The sequence below is a fragment of the Vigna angularis genome, chromosome 6, assembly GCF_016808095.1.
Source record: "Vigna angularis cultivar LongXiaoDou No.4 chromosome 6, ASM1680809v1, whole genome shotgun sequence".
Classification (NCBI taxonomy): Eukaryota; Viridiplantae; Streptophyta; class Magnoliopsida; order Fabales; family Fabaceae; genus Vigna; species Vigna angularis.
The window spans coordinates 10,842,600-10,859,421 of NC_068975.1; the positions used below are offsets into that span (position 1 = coordinate 10,842,600).

At 36.1% G+C, this 16,822-nt stretch overlaps 4 protein-coding genes across 7 annotated transcripts; 1 reads left to right on the forward strand and 3 right to left on the reverse strand.

Moving 5' to 3' along the window:
* Nucleotides 1-1,429: 1,429 nt before the first annotated feature.
* LOC128197493 (uncharacterized) lies at nt 1,430-2,538 on the reverse strand. Its single transcript, XM_052879547.1, has 5 exons — nt 2,280-2,538; nt 2,058-2,194; nt 1,860-1,961; nt 1,697-1,762; nt 1,430-1,606 (listed from the first exon to the last, which is right to left on the reverse strand). The coding sequence occupies exons 1-5, from the start codon at nt 2,536-2,538 to the stop codon at nt 1,430-1,432; spliced, it is 741 nt and encodes a 246-aa protein (XP_052735507.1).
* Nucleotides 2,539-3,444: 906 nt separating this feature from the next.
* LOC128197494 (protein FAR1-RELATED SEQUENCE 5-like) lies at nt 3,445-7,748 on the forward strand. Its single transcript, XM_052879548.1, has 5 exons — nt 3,445-4,970; nt 5,169-5,598; nt 5,691-5,813; nt 7,032-7,385; nt 7,473-7,748. The coding sequence occupies exons 1-5, from the start codon at nt 3,445-3,447 to the stop codon at nt 7,746-7,748; spliced, it is 2,709 nt and encodes a 902-aa protein (XP_052735508.1).
* Nucleotides 7,749-8,315: 567 nt separating this feature from the next.
* On the reverse strand, nt 8,316-9,702 carry LOC128197458 (uncharacterized). The gene is made up of 3 exons (XM_052879445.1): nt 9,057-9,702; nt 8,827-8,961; nt 8,316-8,742 (listed from the first exon to the last, which is right to left on the reverse strand). The coding sequence occupies exons 1-3, from the start codon at nt 9,114-9,116 to the stop codon at nt 8,317-8,319; spliced, it is 621 nt and encodes a 206-aa protein (XP_052735405.1). The 5' UTR covers nt 9,117-9,702; the 3' UTR covers nt 8,316.
* Nucleotides 9,703-13,331: 3,629 nt separating this feature from the next.
* On the reverse strand, nt 13,332-16,325 carry LOC108344096 (uncharacterized). Of its 4 annotated transcripts, none has more exons than XM_052879448.1 (4): nt 16,033-16,325; nt 15,783-15,961; nt 13,891-14,009; nt 13,332-13,613 (listed from the first exon to the last, which is right to left on the reverse strand). In XM_052879448.1, the coding sequence occupies exons 1-4, from the start codon at nt 16,133-16,135 to the stop codon at nt 13,514-13,516; spliced, it is 501 nt and encodes a 166-aa protein (XP_052735408.1). In that variant the 5' UTR covers nt 16,136-16,325; the 3' UTR covers nt 13,332-13,513. The 4 variants fall into 4 exon arrangements, with proteins under 4 accessions (XP_052735408.1, XP_052735410.1, XP_052735409.1 ...); XM_052879450.1 differs by having other exon boundaries at nt 13,918-14,009; nt 16,033-16,324; XM_052879449.1 differs by having other exon boundaries at nt 15,783-15,939; nt 16,023-16,322.
* Between the last annotated feature and the right edge of the window lie 497 nt (nt 16,326-16,822).

Below are 16,822 nucleotides of genomic sequence, written 5' to 3' on the forward strand. Positions count from 1 at the left end.
ACCTTTCTGTGCAAAAACTTATATGTAAGTCCCCACTTATTTACTCTGTGGTACCCGTTCTGGTGGTGCAGTATAAGCGTTAGCAATTGAGCTTACAGTGGCACGAATTTGTTAATAAATTAAAAAATAATTGTTTCCAAATTGATGACAAACAGAAGGAATGATATGTGAGGACATTAGGCACCCGTAAATGACTGTGGTCTACGAAGTTGACCTTTCTGTGCAAAAAGTTATATCTAAGTCCCCACTTATTTACCCTGTGGTACTCGTTCTGGTGGTGCAGTATAAGCGTTAGTAATTGAGCTTGCAGTAGCACAAATTTCTTAATAAATTAAGAAATAATTGTTTCGAAATTGATGACAAACAGAAGGAATGATATGTGAGGACATTAGGCACCCACTTATTTACCCATTGATGACTGTGGTCTACGAAATTGACCTTTCTGTGCAAAAACTTATATGTAAGTCCCCACTTATTTACTCTGTGGTACCCGTTCTGGTGGTGCAGTATAAGCGTTAGCAATTGAGCTTACAGTGGCACGAATTTGTTGATAAATTAAAAAATAATTGTTTCCAAATTGATGACAAACAGAAGGAATGATATGTGAGGACATTAGGCACCCGTAAATGACTGTCTACGAAGTTGACCTTTCTGTGCAAAATGTTATACGTAAGTCCCCACTTATTTACCCTGTGGTACCCGTTCTGGTGGTGCAGTATAAGCGTTAGCAATTGAGCTTCCAGTGGCACGAATTTGTTAATAAATTAAGAAATAATTGTTTCCAAATTGATGACAAATAGAAGGAATGATATGTGAGGACATTAGGCACCCACTTATTTACCCATTGATGACTGTGGTCTACGAAGTTGGCATGTCTGTGCAAAAAGTGAAACTTAAGTACCCACTAATTTACCCATTGATACTAGTGGAGATCATTAAATAATTGTTTCGAAATTACGTAGAAGTCGAACACATTAGCCAAAATTTAATGAAAACAGCATGACGGAAAACAGAATGTGCGTAAATGTTTAACAAGAAAACGTTCGCATCAGGGACTAACAAGTTTCCTTAGTATGTCGTCTATTTCGTTTGATGAAGTGGGGTTTTGTGGGATGATTAGGACGGACGACTTGGTTGTTGGGTATGTTGTCCTAGCATACAGGCCTTCTAGATATGAATTCAGCTCAATTTGTTTGACATGAACGATGTCGGATGGATCCAATAGCAAATGCTGAAAGCAAAGCAAGGGTAGGTAAGGTGGGTGACAATGATGTCGAACGTAAATTATGGTTATTCATTTCTTTCAATTGTGAATAGGTAACCTTCATTGATATTGAAATAAGTGCATACAGTACGTTACAAAACATAACTAATATTTATGTTAACTAATGCTTGAAATACAAACATAACGTCAATTTGTAAACGCTCATCAATCTTCCATGGTGGTTGTTGTTTTATTATTAGAGCGAGAAGGACAAGCCTTTTCAGATGGACCAACATCTTTGTCTTTGTTGTTGTTTTCGGCACATGGGTTGGGTCGAATCACAGGTCTTGATGAAGCGTTAAGTAGTTCCTCAGTTGGAGGACCTATGTCAGCTTTGAAGACCTACACATTGGTTAAAGTCAATTTAACAATACGACGCCCGTACGTAAACAACAAAATAATTAAGATTTACTTATGAGTTGACCATATTACCTTAACAACGTTCCGGACTGTTATATTCAAATAGTAAATCCTGCCAAAAGGACTCAATGCACCAACCTGTGCGTAAAGACATGTATAACATTTTAAAACAACGAATAAGTTCACGTGGTCCATGATTCTTAAAGGTTATAATTAGAAGTTGTAGTTGGTTTACACTTTGCAATAATAACACAGCACCAACTCCTATATCCGGCCCAAACTCTGGATGCAGAAGGACTTTGTTGTGAACCGAAGCAGACAATGAGGTACTTTGATCCTGTTAGGAAGGAAAACCAAAGAAGTTAACATACCACGCTTTTAACAAAGTTAACAATGTAGACAGTGTGGCAGTTCAATCCTGTTAGTGATAGACCTTGACAACAATTTTCATGTCACCCAATCCATTTGGGTTGCACTCTTTAACAATGCATGCTACAAACGGAAGGACATGCATTGACTTAACGCGTTCTAGCTGGGTGACGTTGTTAATGTTGCCATCTTGTACAAGTCCTACAAACAATATCATACCATTCTTATTCAAAACATTAAACATTTAAACTATATAACCGTGTCCACTGATTATGAAAAAGTTCACCATGGTGTTTAATGAACTTCTCAGCCCATATCCAAGGATTAGATTTGAAATCTCGATCAAATGTTGCCTTTGCAATGTCATTAACAAATTCCTGTGTTGACTTAGGTTCATCTGTTTGCCTGTTTAGCATGGCCACTTGTACATTTCCAGCAGGTCCTGGTATCAACGTTGCAGTTGAGTTGCACTTTTTTAAGAATGCTTTGAGATCACTGTCGTCTATATCAAGTCCCTCCCATGGCTCCATTCTTTCAAACTGCATCGTTGAAAACGAATTAGGTTATGCATGGCCCAACGAAAAAATAATAAACTTGTAGTTAAAGGATAAGCAACTGTACCTGACGTCGAAACTACTTTGAAGAGGTATGCCAATAGGAAATCGAAAGCTGTATTATATAGAGGAATATAATATTATAATATTGACTTAAATGGCCATAATTACACTTCAAACTTTTTTCACACAAGTGACGCAGGGATAACTTAACAATTGAATAATCATATAATAATATTATATTATTTTGAAATGACGTTTGTCCAGCTAAAACCCTTAATTGGCTTGTCATGCAATTAATGTCTAGGCGTTCCAGCCGATGGAGTTTCCCGCCCATCCACGAACTTCCATTTAATGCAGTATAAAGCCAAATAAACCCGGCCTTTTGTCATTAATTTGTTTGTTCGCAATACTCACCTTTTGTTATTCAAGAATTACAGTGTATGGCCGAAAGCAACAGCTTCCGTGTAGAAGTTGGTAAGACATTGAAGAGCATTTAATCCCAGCAAGTTGTTCAGACATTGAAGAGCATTTAATCCCCAGGAGCTTGGCCGTTGGACCTTGGTGGGATATTGAAGGTCATTTATTGAAGCGGTTGTGAAAGGACGTTCCTTCTCTTAGTAAGTTAATGTTTAACTGATTTCAAATGTTATGCCTTGTATTAAACAATTATTTTCTAGTTGATTGAACAAAGAAAAATATTGGCTTTTGTTACAATATTGTTTGAAAGTTGCAAATACAACAAATTTGTCGTTATGAGAAAGTGTGGGCATGAACATTAGTGGTGCCGGAATATGAAATATGTTGTTGTCATGTTTTAATGATTGATTTCATTAACCTTTGACGTCCATGTGATGTTGGACTAGGCGTTGCTTTTGAATGTGTTTGTCACGTATTATGGCGTGTGAAGAAGTAGCTTGTGCGGTGAACAACGATTCCACTGAGAATGTGAACGATATTGTCCCTAAAATTCATATGTGGTTTGATACAATTGAAGAGGTTAAAAGTTTTTACACTAACTATGCTGTGAGGAGTGGTTTTGGTGTTCGGATAAGGACTTCTAGGAGAAATAAGAACAACGACTTAATCTTCCTTAAATTAGTTTGCTCTAGGGAAGGGAAGTACCTAACTTCCATTGCTCCAGAATGGAAAACCCAGCCAACTCAGAAAAACCAATGTCCAGCTGGAATAACTGTTGTTATGAAAGAAGGAAGATGGCAGGTGAGAACAGTTGTTATTGAACACAGCCATGACATGTGTCCAAATAACTCCAACCTTATACGTGGTAATCAAAGAATTAATATGCATGCGAAGCACACCCTTAATATCAATGATAATTCTGGTGTTCGCATTAACAAAAGTTTCATATCTTTGGTGAATGAGGCCGGTGGGTTTGAAAATATGCAATTCGTGGAACGTGATGCCCGTAATTACATTGGACAGCAGAGAAGAACTCTTTGTAAGGAAGGTGATGGCCAAACACTTTTAAGATATTTTTCAAGAATGAGAGAATTAAACAATGATTTTTTCTATGATATGGAAATGGACGACGACAACCGAATAAGCAGTGTCTTTTGGGCCGATGCACGAAGTCGCGCAGCATGTGTAGATTTTGGTGATGTTGTGTCGTTTGACACAACCTACCTAACAAACAAATATGATATGCCATTTGCACCATTTGTTGGTGTTAATCATCATGGTCATTCAATATTACTGGGTTGTGCTTTGATTTCTGCAGAGGACACTAGGACATTCACATGGTTATTTTCAACTTGGCTTAGATGTATGTCAAACAAGGGTCCTCAAGGTATCGTGACTGATCAATGCAAGGCAATGTCCAATGCCATAAATCTTGTGTTTCCAAACACAAAACACCGTTGGTGCTTGTGGCACATAATGAAAAAAATACCTGAGAAGTTGCAAGGCTACAAATGCTATAAAGCAATCAAAAGTGAACTTAAGAGGCTTGTGTATGACACAGTCAGTTATGAAGACTTTGAGTTAGGCTGGGCAAATTTTATGTCATGTCAAGGGTTAGAGAATAATGATTGGCTAAATTCATTGTATGCAGATAGACAACGATGGGTTCCTTGTTATATGAAACATCAATTTTGGGCGGGAATGTCAACTACCCAACGAAGTGAGGGCATGAATGCATTCTTTGATGGATTCATAAATTCAAGTACAACACTTCAACAATTTGTGCAGCAGTACGATAACGCCCTGCGACAAAAAGCGCAAAAAGAACTTGAGGCCGATTTTTCTTCAATGAATACGACTCTACCATGCGGATCTCAATCTCTTATTGAAAGACAATACCAAACCGAGTACACACAGGCCAAATTTGTGGAAGTTCAAAACGAATTTCGGTCACGCATGAACTGCTTCATTAAAAACATGACAAAAGAAGGTACAATAACTAGGTACACTGTTAAAGAAGACGTCATATGGGAGGGTGAGTGTCGTTCAAAATTTCATGTAGTAGTCTTTGATCCTGTGACAACCGACACTCACTGCAGTTGCCAACTATTTGAGTTTAGGGGAATCTTGTGTAGACATTCGTTATTGGTCCTAGGGTAGGAAGATGTGCGTAATGTACCAACAAAATATGTTTTGCGTAGGTGGAGCAAAAACGTCCGTAGAAGACATACTCTCATTAAAGCATCTTACACCAACAACATTGAAGACCGTAAGATGCAAAGGTACCAAGCTTTGTGTAAGCGTTTCTATGACATCGCAGAGGTTGCTTGTGATTCTGAGACTGCATCTGATAACTTGCTGTCGGATTTAAACTGTATAGCCAAAACTTTGGGTGTATGTACATCAACGACATTGTCGATGGTCAATGATGCCTCTCACATGGATGGACGTCTGCATTGTAATGAAGACGTTCGACCTAGTTCTGAAATTGACGGCTTACTTGTGCGCAGTCCTGTAGCTGTCAAACGCAAAGGCCGACCCAGGACAAAAAGGTTGCAATCAACAGTTGAAAAAATTACAAAAAAGAAAAAGTCCCATGCTACTAAAACCAAACATGCAAGGAATTCCAATGTCAGTAACAGACACACATTTCGTTTGTTTTGATGTACTTTCTTAGTAATCAACTTCATTGATTTAAACCTTAACTACTACTCTTATTTCAGGATACAAGTAACCAAGACATAACGGACGTCCACAATGTTCAGGAACTTCCAAATGAGGATATGTTTGAATCTCAAGTCACCCAATCAGAATTCATGTCTTTATTGACATCCGAAGAATACATCGTTCACAATGATGACTTTTCACCAAATACTTATACACACCTTTAACCCATGCACTGCACTGTGGGTATAAACTTATTTTTTGGGGTATGTATGGTGTTCAATATTATGTGTGTCCTTACATTGAAATAAATAACATTAATATATTACTTGGTTACATTTATTTTTCATGAATATGGTTACTGAGGAATGTTTAATACCGAACCGTGTGTTGAATACCGAACGCTGTCCGGATTAATTCGCATAACGCAAAGCATGGACACCAAACGTCCTCCAAAACGAACGTCAACGAACGAGCGTCAACGAACAAGCGTCAACGACCGACCGCTAAATGACTACCCACTCTTGAGTTCAAGCTTCCACTTAGGCGGACCACTACAAAACGTGCGTTAACGAACGCTCTGCCATAGTAACTGCCGAACGAGTTCACATATTTAGTTAACAGAGCGCTCGTTGGTAACTTCCATACCGTTCCCTGACGGCTACGAACGTTCAGCAGTTGACGTACTGTTTACGTTGATTTGACTGTTGCCATGCACTTTGTTGCATTTTTATTTCGTTCGTTAAGACGCCGTTCGTTAACAGGCCGTTCCTGAAGAGGCCGTTCGTTATCCATGGTAACCGTTCGGCCCATTTTTAGAGCCGTTCGGTTTGTCAACTTGATTCTTAGGACCGTCCTTATTTGGCGCCCGTTTCGTAATGAGGGAGAATTCCGAGAACGTTCGTTCTCAATGTTAGTAGCGTTCGTTCTTAATGTGGTTTTTATTCCTCTGTTATCCATTTAATGTACCCCAACCACCACGTCATAAACTATTACGACTCATTTATTATGAAATAAATGGTTGTTAAAACGGTTCAACACATTTACTGCTTCGTGGAACGGATTCTAATTCCACATCTCCCAATGCCATTCAACGTTCTTGTAACCAACCAATTAATTTACTCTACCAATTCACTGCACACGTCTGACGGTGCACTGTTCTGACTTTTCGTCAAACCTCTTCATTGTGTATATATATTTGTGGTTTAGGGTTGGGTAAATGGATAGAGCCAAACATATTGGTTTTGCTATTTGAAGTTATGGCTGCCTCAACCTCCGCTCTAACATTACGAGTCTTGTGGAAATTTGGATCCATCCACTTTTCTCATTCGGTTAGCATGTTCTTCTTAATTAATTTCTTCTCATGAAAGTGACCTTATACTTGGTTAAAACTTGTGCAGGACATTGGGTACGTTGATAGGCACTTTGCTGCGGCCTTTCAAAATGAATTAGGACCGACATGGTCCTTGCTGGACAACAATGGTCACATGCATGTGGTGACTTATAACATGGATACCGTCAATCCAAGAATAACTAATGGTTGGGGTCAAATGAGAAACATATACCCTGAAAGATTGAACGATTCCCACATAAGCTTCGACTATGTGGGTAATAATAATTTCCATATCACCATATATTTCGGTGCTTGCTCCCAAGAGCGTAGGGAATCCTTCATTTATGATGGTACCAATTATCCTGATACGTCATTGTTTTCGGTGAAGTTGACAAAATCACAAGCACGGGGAAGTCATTTGGTACGTCCTCACTAATTTTTTATTTTCTAATATATACTTGTCATAAATTGGACAATGTGATTTACTTCATTTTTGTTACTGCCACAGGACTTGCAAATTGCATTTGAGAATCTTATCAGGAGCAAAGGCTTGACACAGGTTATGCTCCTTGGACAGAAGGACAGCGTCATGTGTAGTGTTTTGGTTTCTGTCACTCGCAATTCCACAAAGTTTGGCAAAGGATGGAAGGAATTTTGCACGGAATATGGGTTGAAGGAGGGAGACGTGCTAGTCTTTGAGGTTAACAATCTTGGAAATGACATTTTAGTTGAAGTTTATATTAATGGATGTCCCTGTACTGTGATACATCCAATCTCAGTGTAAACCATAATGTACATTACGAATTCATGTTACTGTCTTTGAATTTTTATGATCTAATGAAAATGCAATTATTACATATTTCTGTCAACCACGTTGGTCTTCATACAATTGTTGTACTTCAACTTCAAGAATTTTGACTTAACTTCATTTGTTATGGTAAAAAAGAATAAATTAATTAATTCATTAAAACCATTGCAATAAAACATTTGTTGTCAAAATGATCACTAACATTTCCCATTTACTGAATAAAATAGTAATAAATAATGAAAAGTAAATAATATTTTGGAACATGAACTAAAACATTATAACAAACAAAAGGTTTATTACTATAAATTTCTTAACCTTTTACACATCAAAACACATTCAAAGAACTTGATTTAATGTTCATCCCACTTCATTTGAACTCCCTGCTTCTGTCATAAACTATTACAGACAACAAGAATGAAATCATGACAATTCAAAAAAGGATTCCAATGTTTTCAAAATTAAAACAACTATTTCAACATGATTCCAAACATGATAACATTATCTAAAACCGAAATTCGTAATGTAATACAACTTATTGAGGTACTCATTTTTTTCTTCTAACACCTGCAGTATAAGGACTTCTTTTTACGACACTCTTAACCCGTATTCGGGGTTGCGCTTTCATACGATCATACATTGTGCTTTGTTGCATTTGAAATCCACGTTCAACTACAGGGGTTTGCTGGTCATGCTGAACCGGTGTACTTTGACAACCATCTTCACTTCCCCACAACGGTTCTTCCACAAATTCTTCATTCTTATCTTCATCTTTTGCTTCAACCAACTTTCTTAAATCGTTAATACTACTTTGCATGTCCGCGATTACCCGTGTTTGTTCTTCTACAACAAAAAGTAATTTTTCCTTATCTCCTCTATTTTGCTTCTTAAATGGAATACCAAATTTCTCACAAGCGTCTTTCACCATACCATAACAAAGCTCCTCTTTCGACACACCAACATCAATAACAACCTGCAATGTCATTAACAATTTTTGTTTCATAATAACACAAATCATAAATAACTTTGCACCTTCCTGTAATCAACAACTACTCACCGATCCCTTTGCCAAAGCAGTTTTGATAAACTTATCCCCAATATTCATATCAATCCAGTTCAACAACCTTGGGAATTTTGTTACCCGTGTACTGTAAATGGACTTCGATGTCACAAAATGGTGACAAAACCATACCTGCAAATGTTTAATCCATCAACTAAGACAATAAAAATTATTCAAACAATAAACAATGATTGTCTTTCACTAAAAATTACATAACAAACACGTACCTGCAACAGGTAAGCACATCCTTGAACATGAATATGGCTTTTGGTTGTTTCATTCTTCATTGTTGTTGAAGCACCACACACACTTTCAACAAAGTACTGAAAAACTAAACTGCCCCAATTGTACTTAGCCACACTCCCAAACTCCGAAACAAGGTCAAATATGATTGGAAATACTACTCCACTTCGATTCGGAACCAAGAACTCTGATATGCCTACCAATATATACAAGCTGCAAAAATGTTATATTGGAAAATTTTGATGTTCCTCTAACAAAAACTCATATACCATCCTGACATCCACTTTCCCCTCAGGGAAGTACTCCCTACAAACACTACGATGCCCAACTTTATTTAAATCTATCGCTTCACCAACAACAGGCAACCCTAACGAGAGACACACATCAAATTCGATAAACTTAATAACTTTGCCCCCAAAATAAAACCCACTCATGCTATCTACCCATTCACCACATAACTTAGATAACAAATTCCTACCTATCTTAATAGAACTTGGCAAGTATAACAACCAACCAAAAACACTCTTCTCAATGTATCCCTTCTGCTCAATAGTCAACCGTTCGTTCAAAACACCTATCATCTTGCTTCTGCAGTAGTGTCTGAACACTAACTGCATAGGAAGTCATGCTTACTAATTAAATACAGTCAAACAACAAATGTATGCAAATCAAATACAATCCTACGTACCTTCTTCGTTCTATCACTTCCTTTGTCACTTTGTTCACCACGTTCTTCCTCCATCACACTACAGCAACACAAAAACTTAAATTACATTACACCAACACAGTGAACTAAAACAAAAAATTGGAAATCATAACAAACATTGTCAGCATTTGTTAAAACACAACAAAATATAATTCTCATTTATGAATGCATATAATTCGTGCCACATAAAACAACATTTTCAAACAATCATGCTACAGGAACAGAACTGGTTCCTTAGGCAATATAAGTGGGTACCTGGGTGACAGTTTTTGTTCACAACGGCCAACAACTTCCACCCCTATGATTTTCGGGTGGCTTGTTTGTTTTCCCTCATTTTATCTACTTCTAAGTAATCTGGGAACACTCATGTTAACATTATTTCATCATATTCCTGCCACACAAAACAACATTTTCAAACACTCATTGTACAGGAACAGGACTGCTACCTTAGGCAAATTAAGTGGGTACCTGGGTTCCAGTTTTTGCACACCAAGGCCAACTACGTCCATCACTCTCATTTTGGGGTGGCTTGTTTGTTTTCCCTCATTTCACCTACTTCTAAGCAATCTGGGAACACTCAGGTTAACATTTTTTTAACATATTCGTGCCACATAAAACAACATTTTCAAACACTCATGGTACAGGAACAGGACTGGTACCTCAGGCAAAATAAGTGGGTACCTGGGTTCCAGTTTTTGCACACAAAGGCCACGTACGTCCATCACTCTCATTTTGGGGTGGCTTGTTTGTTGTACCTCATTTCAGCTACTTCTAAGTAATTTCAGAACAATTTCTTAACATTTTATTAACAAATTCGTCTCCCATAAAAATACATTCTCTAGGACCCTTGCTTCACCAACATTACTGCTACCAAACCCGAATGAAGTGGGTCATTGGGTTCAGGTTTTTTGACAGCAAGGCCAACTAGGACCATGACTACGGATCCAACAGAATTACAGCAACAGTGTAAGATTAAGCAGAGAACTTGTATAAAAATTAGTAACAGAACAACATCCACTTGGGAGACGTTTCCTACATAACCAAATCCAATCCAAAAACAACATCATCCATGTATTCAACATTCATTCCACTGAAAAATGAAAAAATAGACCAACCTTCAGTGAACACGACGCGTGGCGGTTGGAACAGAGACGGTTGCCTAAGGTGTCGGTGGAACTCACAGTGTGGAAAACCCCTCTTTTTGGTCCACCTCACAGCCCACACTCCGGCGAGACTCCGGCGAACGTCCGGCGGCACTCCGGGACAGGGACGGAACCACCTGGGACGATGTGACACCTTCAACGCCTCCCTAGGTCGTTGGGCCGGAAAGGAAAGACGATGCCGTGTTCGCGTCGAGCGCTCGACGAAGGAGCTGCGGCGCCGTCAAACGGAACGGGCTGGAGGCGTTCGATCTCTCCGACACGGCCTTCAACAGTGGACGGCGGCACTCCGGCGCGGACTCGGTCTCTCTCTCTGTCGCTCGTGATCCCTCCTTTCTCCAACTCTCTCGTCTCTCTGTCTAGGTCACACAAGTCGTTTTGATTGTTCGCGCCGCTTCTCTGTCTACGAAGTGAGAAAATAAAATTCAAATTTGAAACGCACACCCCAAACTGCCCGTGCCCGTCCTCGCCACGTCAGCGTTGAAGCAGGTTTGATCAGAAATTCTCAGATTGCAGCAGCTTTTTCCATTAAAAATGTGGACCGCTCAAACGCTGACACGTGTGCTGTGTCCAAATGTTGTCAAATTTGGTTGTTCGAGTATCATTTTCTAATTTATAATATTATTCCATATGTTATTTAAATATTATAATAACTTCACTAATATTATTTAAACATTGAATCAGTGCTTTGACAGATTATATAAGTATTTATTTGAAGACACTGTATTTTGACACTAACTAAATTCTTATACTCACTTAATATTTACTATTTGTTTACGGGGATAGTTATTTTTAACACTTTTCAATTACTTATGTTTAATATCTTTTTACAAACTTTTCTAGGTTTTAGTTTAAAATAAAATACATTGAATTGTAAAATATAGAAGTGCGGGTACGTGAGTTTATACAATCAATTGTTAAATTATTTAAAGTGAAAAAATAATTTTATAAAAATTACAACTACTTCTATAACGATTTTTTTAAAGCCTTATAAGTGAAAAATATAATACATTTTTAAATTTCTTTTGACTCCAATAAACTACCAGGACCAAATTCATTAAAAAAACCTTGTGTATTATTAATATCAATTATCTTATTATTGAAATGTAATTCGAGAATAAATTTGATGGGTTGTTACAAGATAATATACCTCCAACATACCTGATGTAAAATAATAAGAAATAAAGCAAATTTGATGGTTCAAGTATTATTATATTAAGGATAATGCAAATAAACTTGTAATAAATAATTCCACTAAAATATATTATCTAAGTAAATATATAATAGTTTTTACGTATAGGAGTCAAAATTAAGTGTAGTTTAAATATTTCTTTTTTCTTTCACTTTTGGAGTTGTCTTTTAAGGAAAAAACTGTGACGAAGTTTTAAGCTTTAAAGCGGACAATACTTCATATGTGTGGTTATTAACCTTAATGATGATAGTTGATAGGTTTGGGATTGGAATATCAACCTCCATTGTGAAACTCAAAATGAGTTTTAAAGACAAACCATCAATTCACTTAAAACTCTACATTAGGAATTGACCATTATTCCTTTTAGACCTTGATTGAGAGGCTTATGTTTCGGTATGTTCAATAATTCCACATCAGTTAGAAGTCGATAATAAAGGCAATTTAAATACTCTATTCTCCTTCCACTCTTTAAGACATTTTTTAAGAATAAATCGTGACAAAGCTTCAACCTCCAAAGCGAAAAATACCTCAAAACTTTCATGTTAAGGGTTGTAAAATTAATATAAAACATGCACAATGATATTTTTGTAAATAATTGGCATAAATTTACATCGGCCATAAGGGTTTTAACATAATTTTCTTATATTTACATCCATAAGTTCTCTCCTCGTTCCCACTATCAAAATATATGTCGAAATGCTCTTTTGATTTAGGGTTTTATCTCTGGTGACGAAATGGTGGTGGTTTGAAAGTACTTTTTGAACATGTCATGGGCATCTCAAGGGTAGTACTTATGTATGATGGGTTTCGTTGTGGAGGTTTGTTTACTAGCGTTTCCATTTTTATCTATGATCTTAACTTTTTTTTTTCTGGCGAACTCAATTATGGCTTTGTGTGAATGTCCTTTTTTTTATATTCCATATTTATCAAAACCAAACCTTGGTTTACTAATAAAAAACTATAACAAAATGGTTTTTTTTAACGTGTTTCAGTTTATGTGAATGATTTTTTATTAAGTTGAAGGAGAGTTAGTAATTAGCGAAGTCAAATTTGGGAGAGAGGTTGGGTCACTCTATAGAAGATTGGGTTCTATAGGTTGAAGGGTACTTATGCGAAGGATGAACTTCTACTTCATTGTCCTTGAACATGTACAACTCAATCTTCTTCTACAGTAATAATTTACCAACTTACCACCATGACATGAGTAAAATTTTAGTAACACAAGTCCTGAATCACAGTAATAGAAGTTGCAGTGCAATTCAATCTGACAGATACTAGTCTAAATCAATTCCAGATAGATTTTCTGTGAAACTTTTACAGAACTCTAATATGAAAGCTAATACACAAAGATGCCTGCTGCATAAAAAAACTAAACAAGAACCATCAAAACATTAAAAGAGCTAGTAATGGTCCCAGAAGCATTCCTGCAGAAACAGAATGGATCATAGACTTGCATTCATTTGAACAATCTTCCAAATTTTTTCTGCAACAAAATGAAGACCAAGATTGCTCTTATAAGATTCTGTATTATCAGTTTTAATTTATTCCATTCGAGAACATAATCATTTAAACTTTTCAATATTTTCTTTTCTTCAACTCTATTTCACTTTCAACAAAAAACCTCACTCTCCATCCATCTCAATAAGATCTTAAAAAATGACTTATATAATCAACTTATTCAAAAGTACTTATAACTGCTTTTAAATTCTTTACCCAATCATACCCTAAGTTATCACAAATGAATTTGACAGTGAATTTACTTGATTTCTATATCTACAATCATAAACCTGCAAGAGTCTGCAAGTAGATTCAAGAGTTTCACAATCTCAAGTTTGTCATAAGCTTTCAATGCATCTCTTCTTATATTTCTCAAAGCCACCTACCAAAAAAAAATGAAAATAAACAGTCATTCAAAGGAAATTACAAATAGGTGCAACGTAGTCAAAATATTTCTTGTTTATTCTAGAAGCATTCAAGATATATAGTTATTTCATGTATGACTTGCATAGGAATATTACTATACAATAACCAAACAGTATTTATAAAAACAATTATCTACAAAAGCAAAATTAGATTAAACGATAGCTTACAAGCTTGTTTGTTTAAGATTGAACGAAAAAAGTGAATCTATCGTAAAGGTTTACTTTTCCAGAAGTATATTACTTTTGACCTCTACAAAACTTATGCACTTTTAGGGAAAAAAATAACAAAACAATAACAGACCCTAAATAAACTATTTAAGATCATCAGATGACAACATGAAATCAACATATTCATCCAGACCCTAAAATATTCACTAGAATTTATGTATAGAGGACCTTTATAAAAAATATAGTAGAAATTCATAAAGGAAATAGATTGATAACAAAAACAATTCTATTTGAATTATGAGCAGCAATATACTAAGTCAACTTTTTTCCTGTAGAGATAAGTTGTTATGGGTCATGAATATATACTATGTCATTTTTTCTAATAGCTAAATAAGAAATTAGAACCAATTAGGAATAAACATACAGTGAGTGTAAGAATGTAATTTACAGAGAAAGAATGAGAGGTCAAAAGAAATCTCTTCATAAAAGAGTGAACCTAGAAACAACAGCATCAGTGGAACTGGAAAATATCTTCCTCCTTTCGGATGTCAACTGTGGGATGCTCAATCTAATTAATTCTCCATCATTATTTGGAGTCATACCAAGATCAGAGCTAACTATTGCTTTCTCAAGTATCTTAAAAAGCAATAACCAAGGCAAAAGGGTATATATATTATATCATTTAAACATGGCTCTTTGATTTGATCCTTTTTTCTTTTTCCTCTGTACAGCATGTCCATTAATAAAGTGGCAATATGTACAGTTGTGTATTTTTAACTCTCAAAATCACAATATTTTGTGACTCCAAAAGATCATGAATATTATGTAACTAATATTTATTTTCCAGTGATCTTTCCCTTTCTGGAATTGGATGCGAATCTAAAACATCACAAAAAGAGGTCCCAATTGGATAAACGGATCAGATGCCTCAAAGATCGAGATAAAGCAGAAACTTCACAATTAGCAACACAAATTTAAATGTCTTTCCAATTAGGAAATTAATTTAATCATTCAAATAGCTTTATTAAGTAATTAACTAATCTAATGACTCCAAATTAACAACAATTACATAAATACACTGTTTCTCATTCCCCAAACAGGAGTCTCATGTAAAACAAAACACGAAAACTTTTGATTATGTGACAATAATCAAATAGTGTGTGCATTAAACATTAAACAAATAAAATATCTATCATAACTACCAATGGATATCTATCATAAAGGCTTTCCCTTTTACAGAGTATACATGCCATCTAGGGATAGTCTTTTTCCTATTGGAAAGAAACAAATAAAATAAAATCAGACCACACCTTATACTTCTCATATTCGTATTGTTCTGTATGTGCAGATAAGAATCAAACAAGCATGGACTAATAAAAAATGATTGTATTGATCTCAGTATATACGTATTCATAATCAGATATACTCCTATGGCAGCACAGCAGGCGGCAACTGTAGCAATCACGTTTAAAGTTATACATATACATTAACTACAAGATTCAGGATGGGGATTATGGGAAGGAGAATAAAAAAAAGTTGCGATGTGAAGAGAGAAAACTAACAAGAAGTGAAGGGTTATAGTTCCAGAGAGCGAGTTTCCAATCGGAATTTGAGAGGGAGACATAGTGGAGTTCGTCGGCTGTGCAAACGGAGGGCTTATCGGTGACGGTCGTGGAGAAAGCCCTGAGATGGAAGGTAGCGGTGGCGTGTGGGAGGGAGCTGTAGGTGGAAAACCCTAGGACTGTTCAACGAAGGATGAGACTTAGAAAATGGATGAAAACTTGAAGCGTTGAAAAGAATACCTGTTTATACTTCTTCTTGCGCTTTCCGTCGGCGATTTTGGCGATGAACTCGGTGGAGAAGATGTTGGTGAGCTTTGCACGGTAGACGGAACGTAGGATGTAGAGGCTGCCATGGAGGGATCTCTCTGTCAACGGTATTGACGAGGATCTCGTCGGAGATTTTGTAGAGGCCAGGAACGTAGGAGAAGAGGAGTGGCAGATCTGCGATGGTCATCCCCACTGCGGCGAGAGCGAGAGAGAAGGATGAAGCGCGAAACGAAAATAAGACGTAATTAAAACATTCCAATATTACATTTTTGTCATTAACTTTAATTTTATACCGGCTTTATGTTTAATAGGTATAGAAAAAATGATTTTTATACCTTTATTTTATTATAACCCGTGTAAAAATATTTATACTTTATATCATCTCACTTTTATACCTTATTTTAATATAATCAGTATAAAAAAGTTTGATATATTTATCATATTACCATCGTATCACTTTTTACACTTGATGAATTTTAATAAAGATAAAAAATTGCTATAAAAAGTATGTTTTGTATTAGTGAATGGAGAATGGTTCAAGTTTCAGGTGGTGAGAAATCGAAAAGAACTTTGTGAAATTATTAAAGAACATTGGGTTAAAGCAAAAAAACAAAAGAGAAGAAAAGAAAGAAAATAAAAGGTTAAACTCAATGCAAGTAAAGTTTGGGAATGAATTGAATATTGGTTTCTCACATAAAAAAGGAGAAAGAGAGATTATTGTTAATCTGAATGAATGAATTATGCACTCTCTTAACTCAGGGGATTTTGTTGTC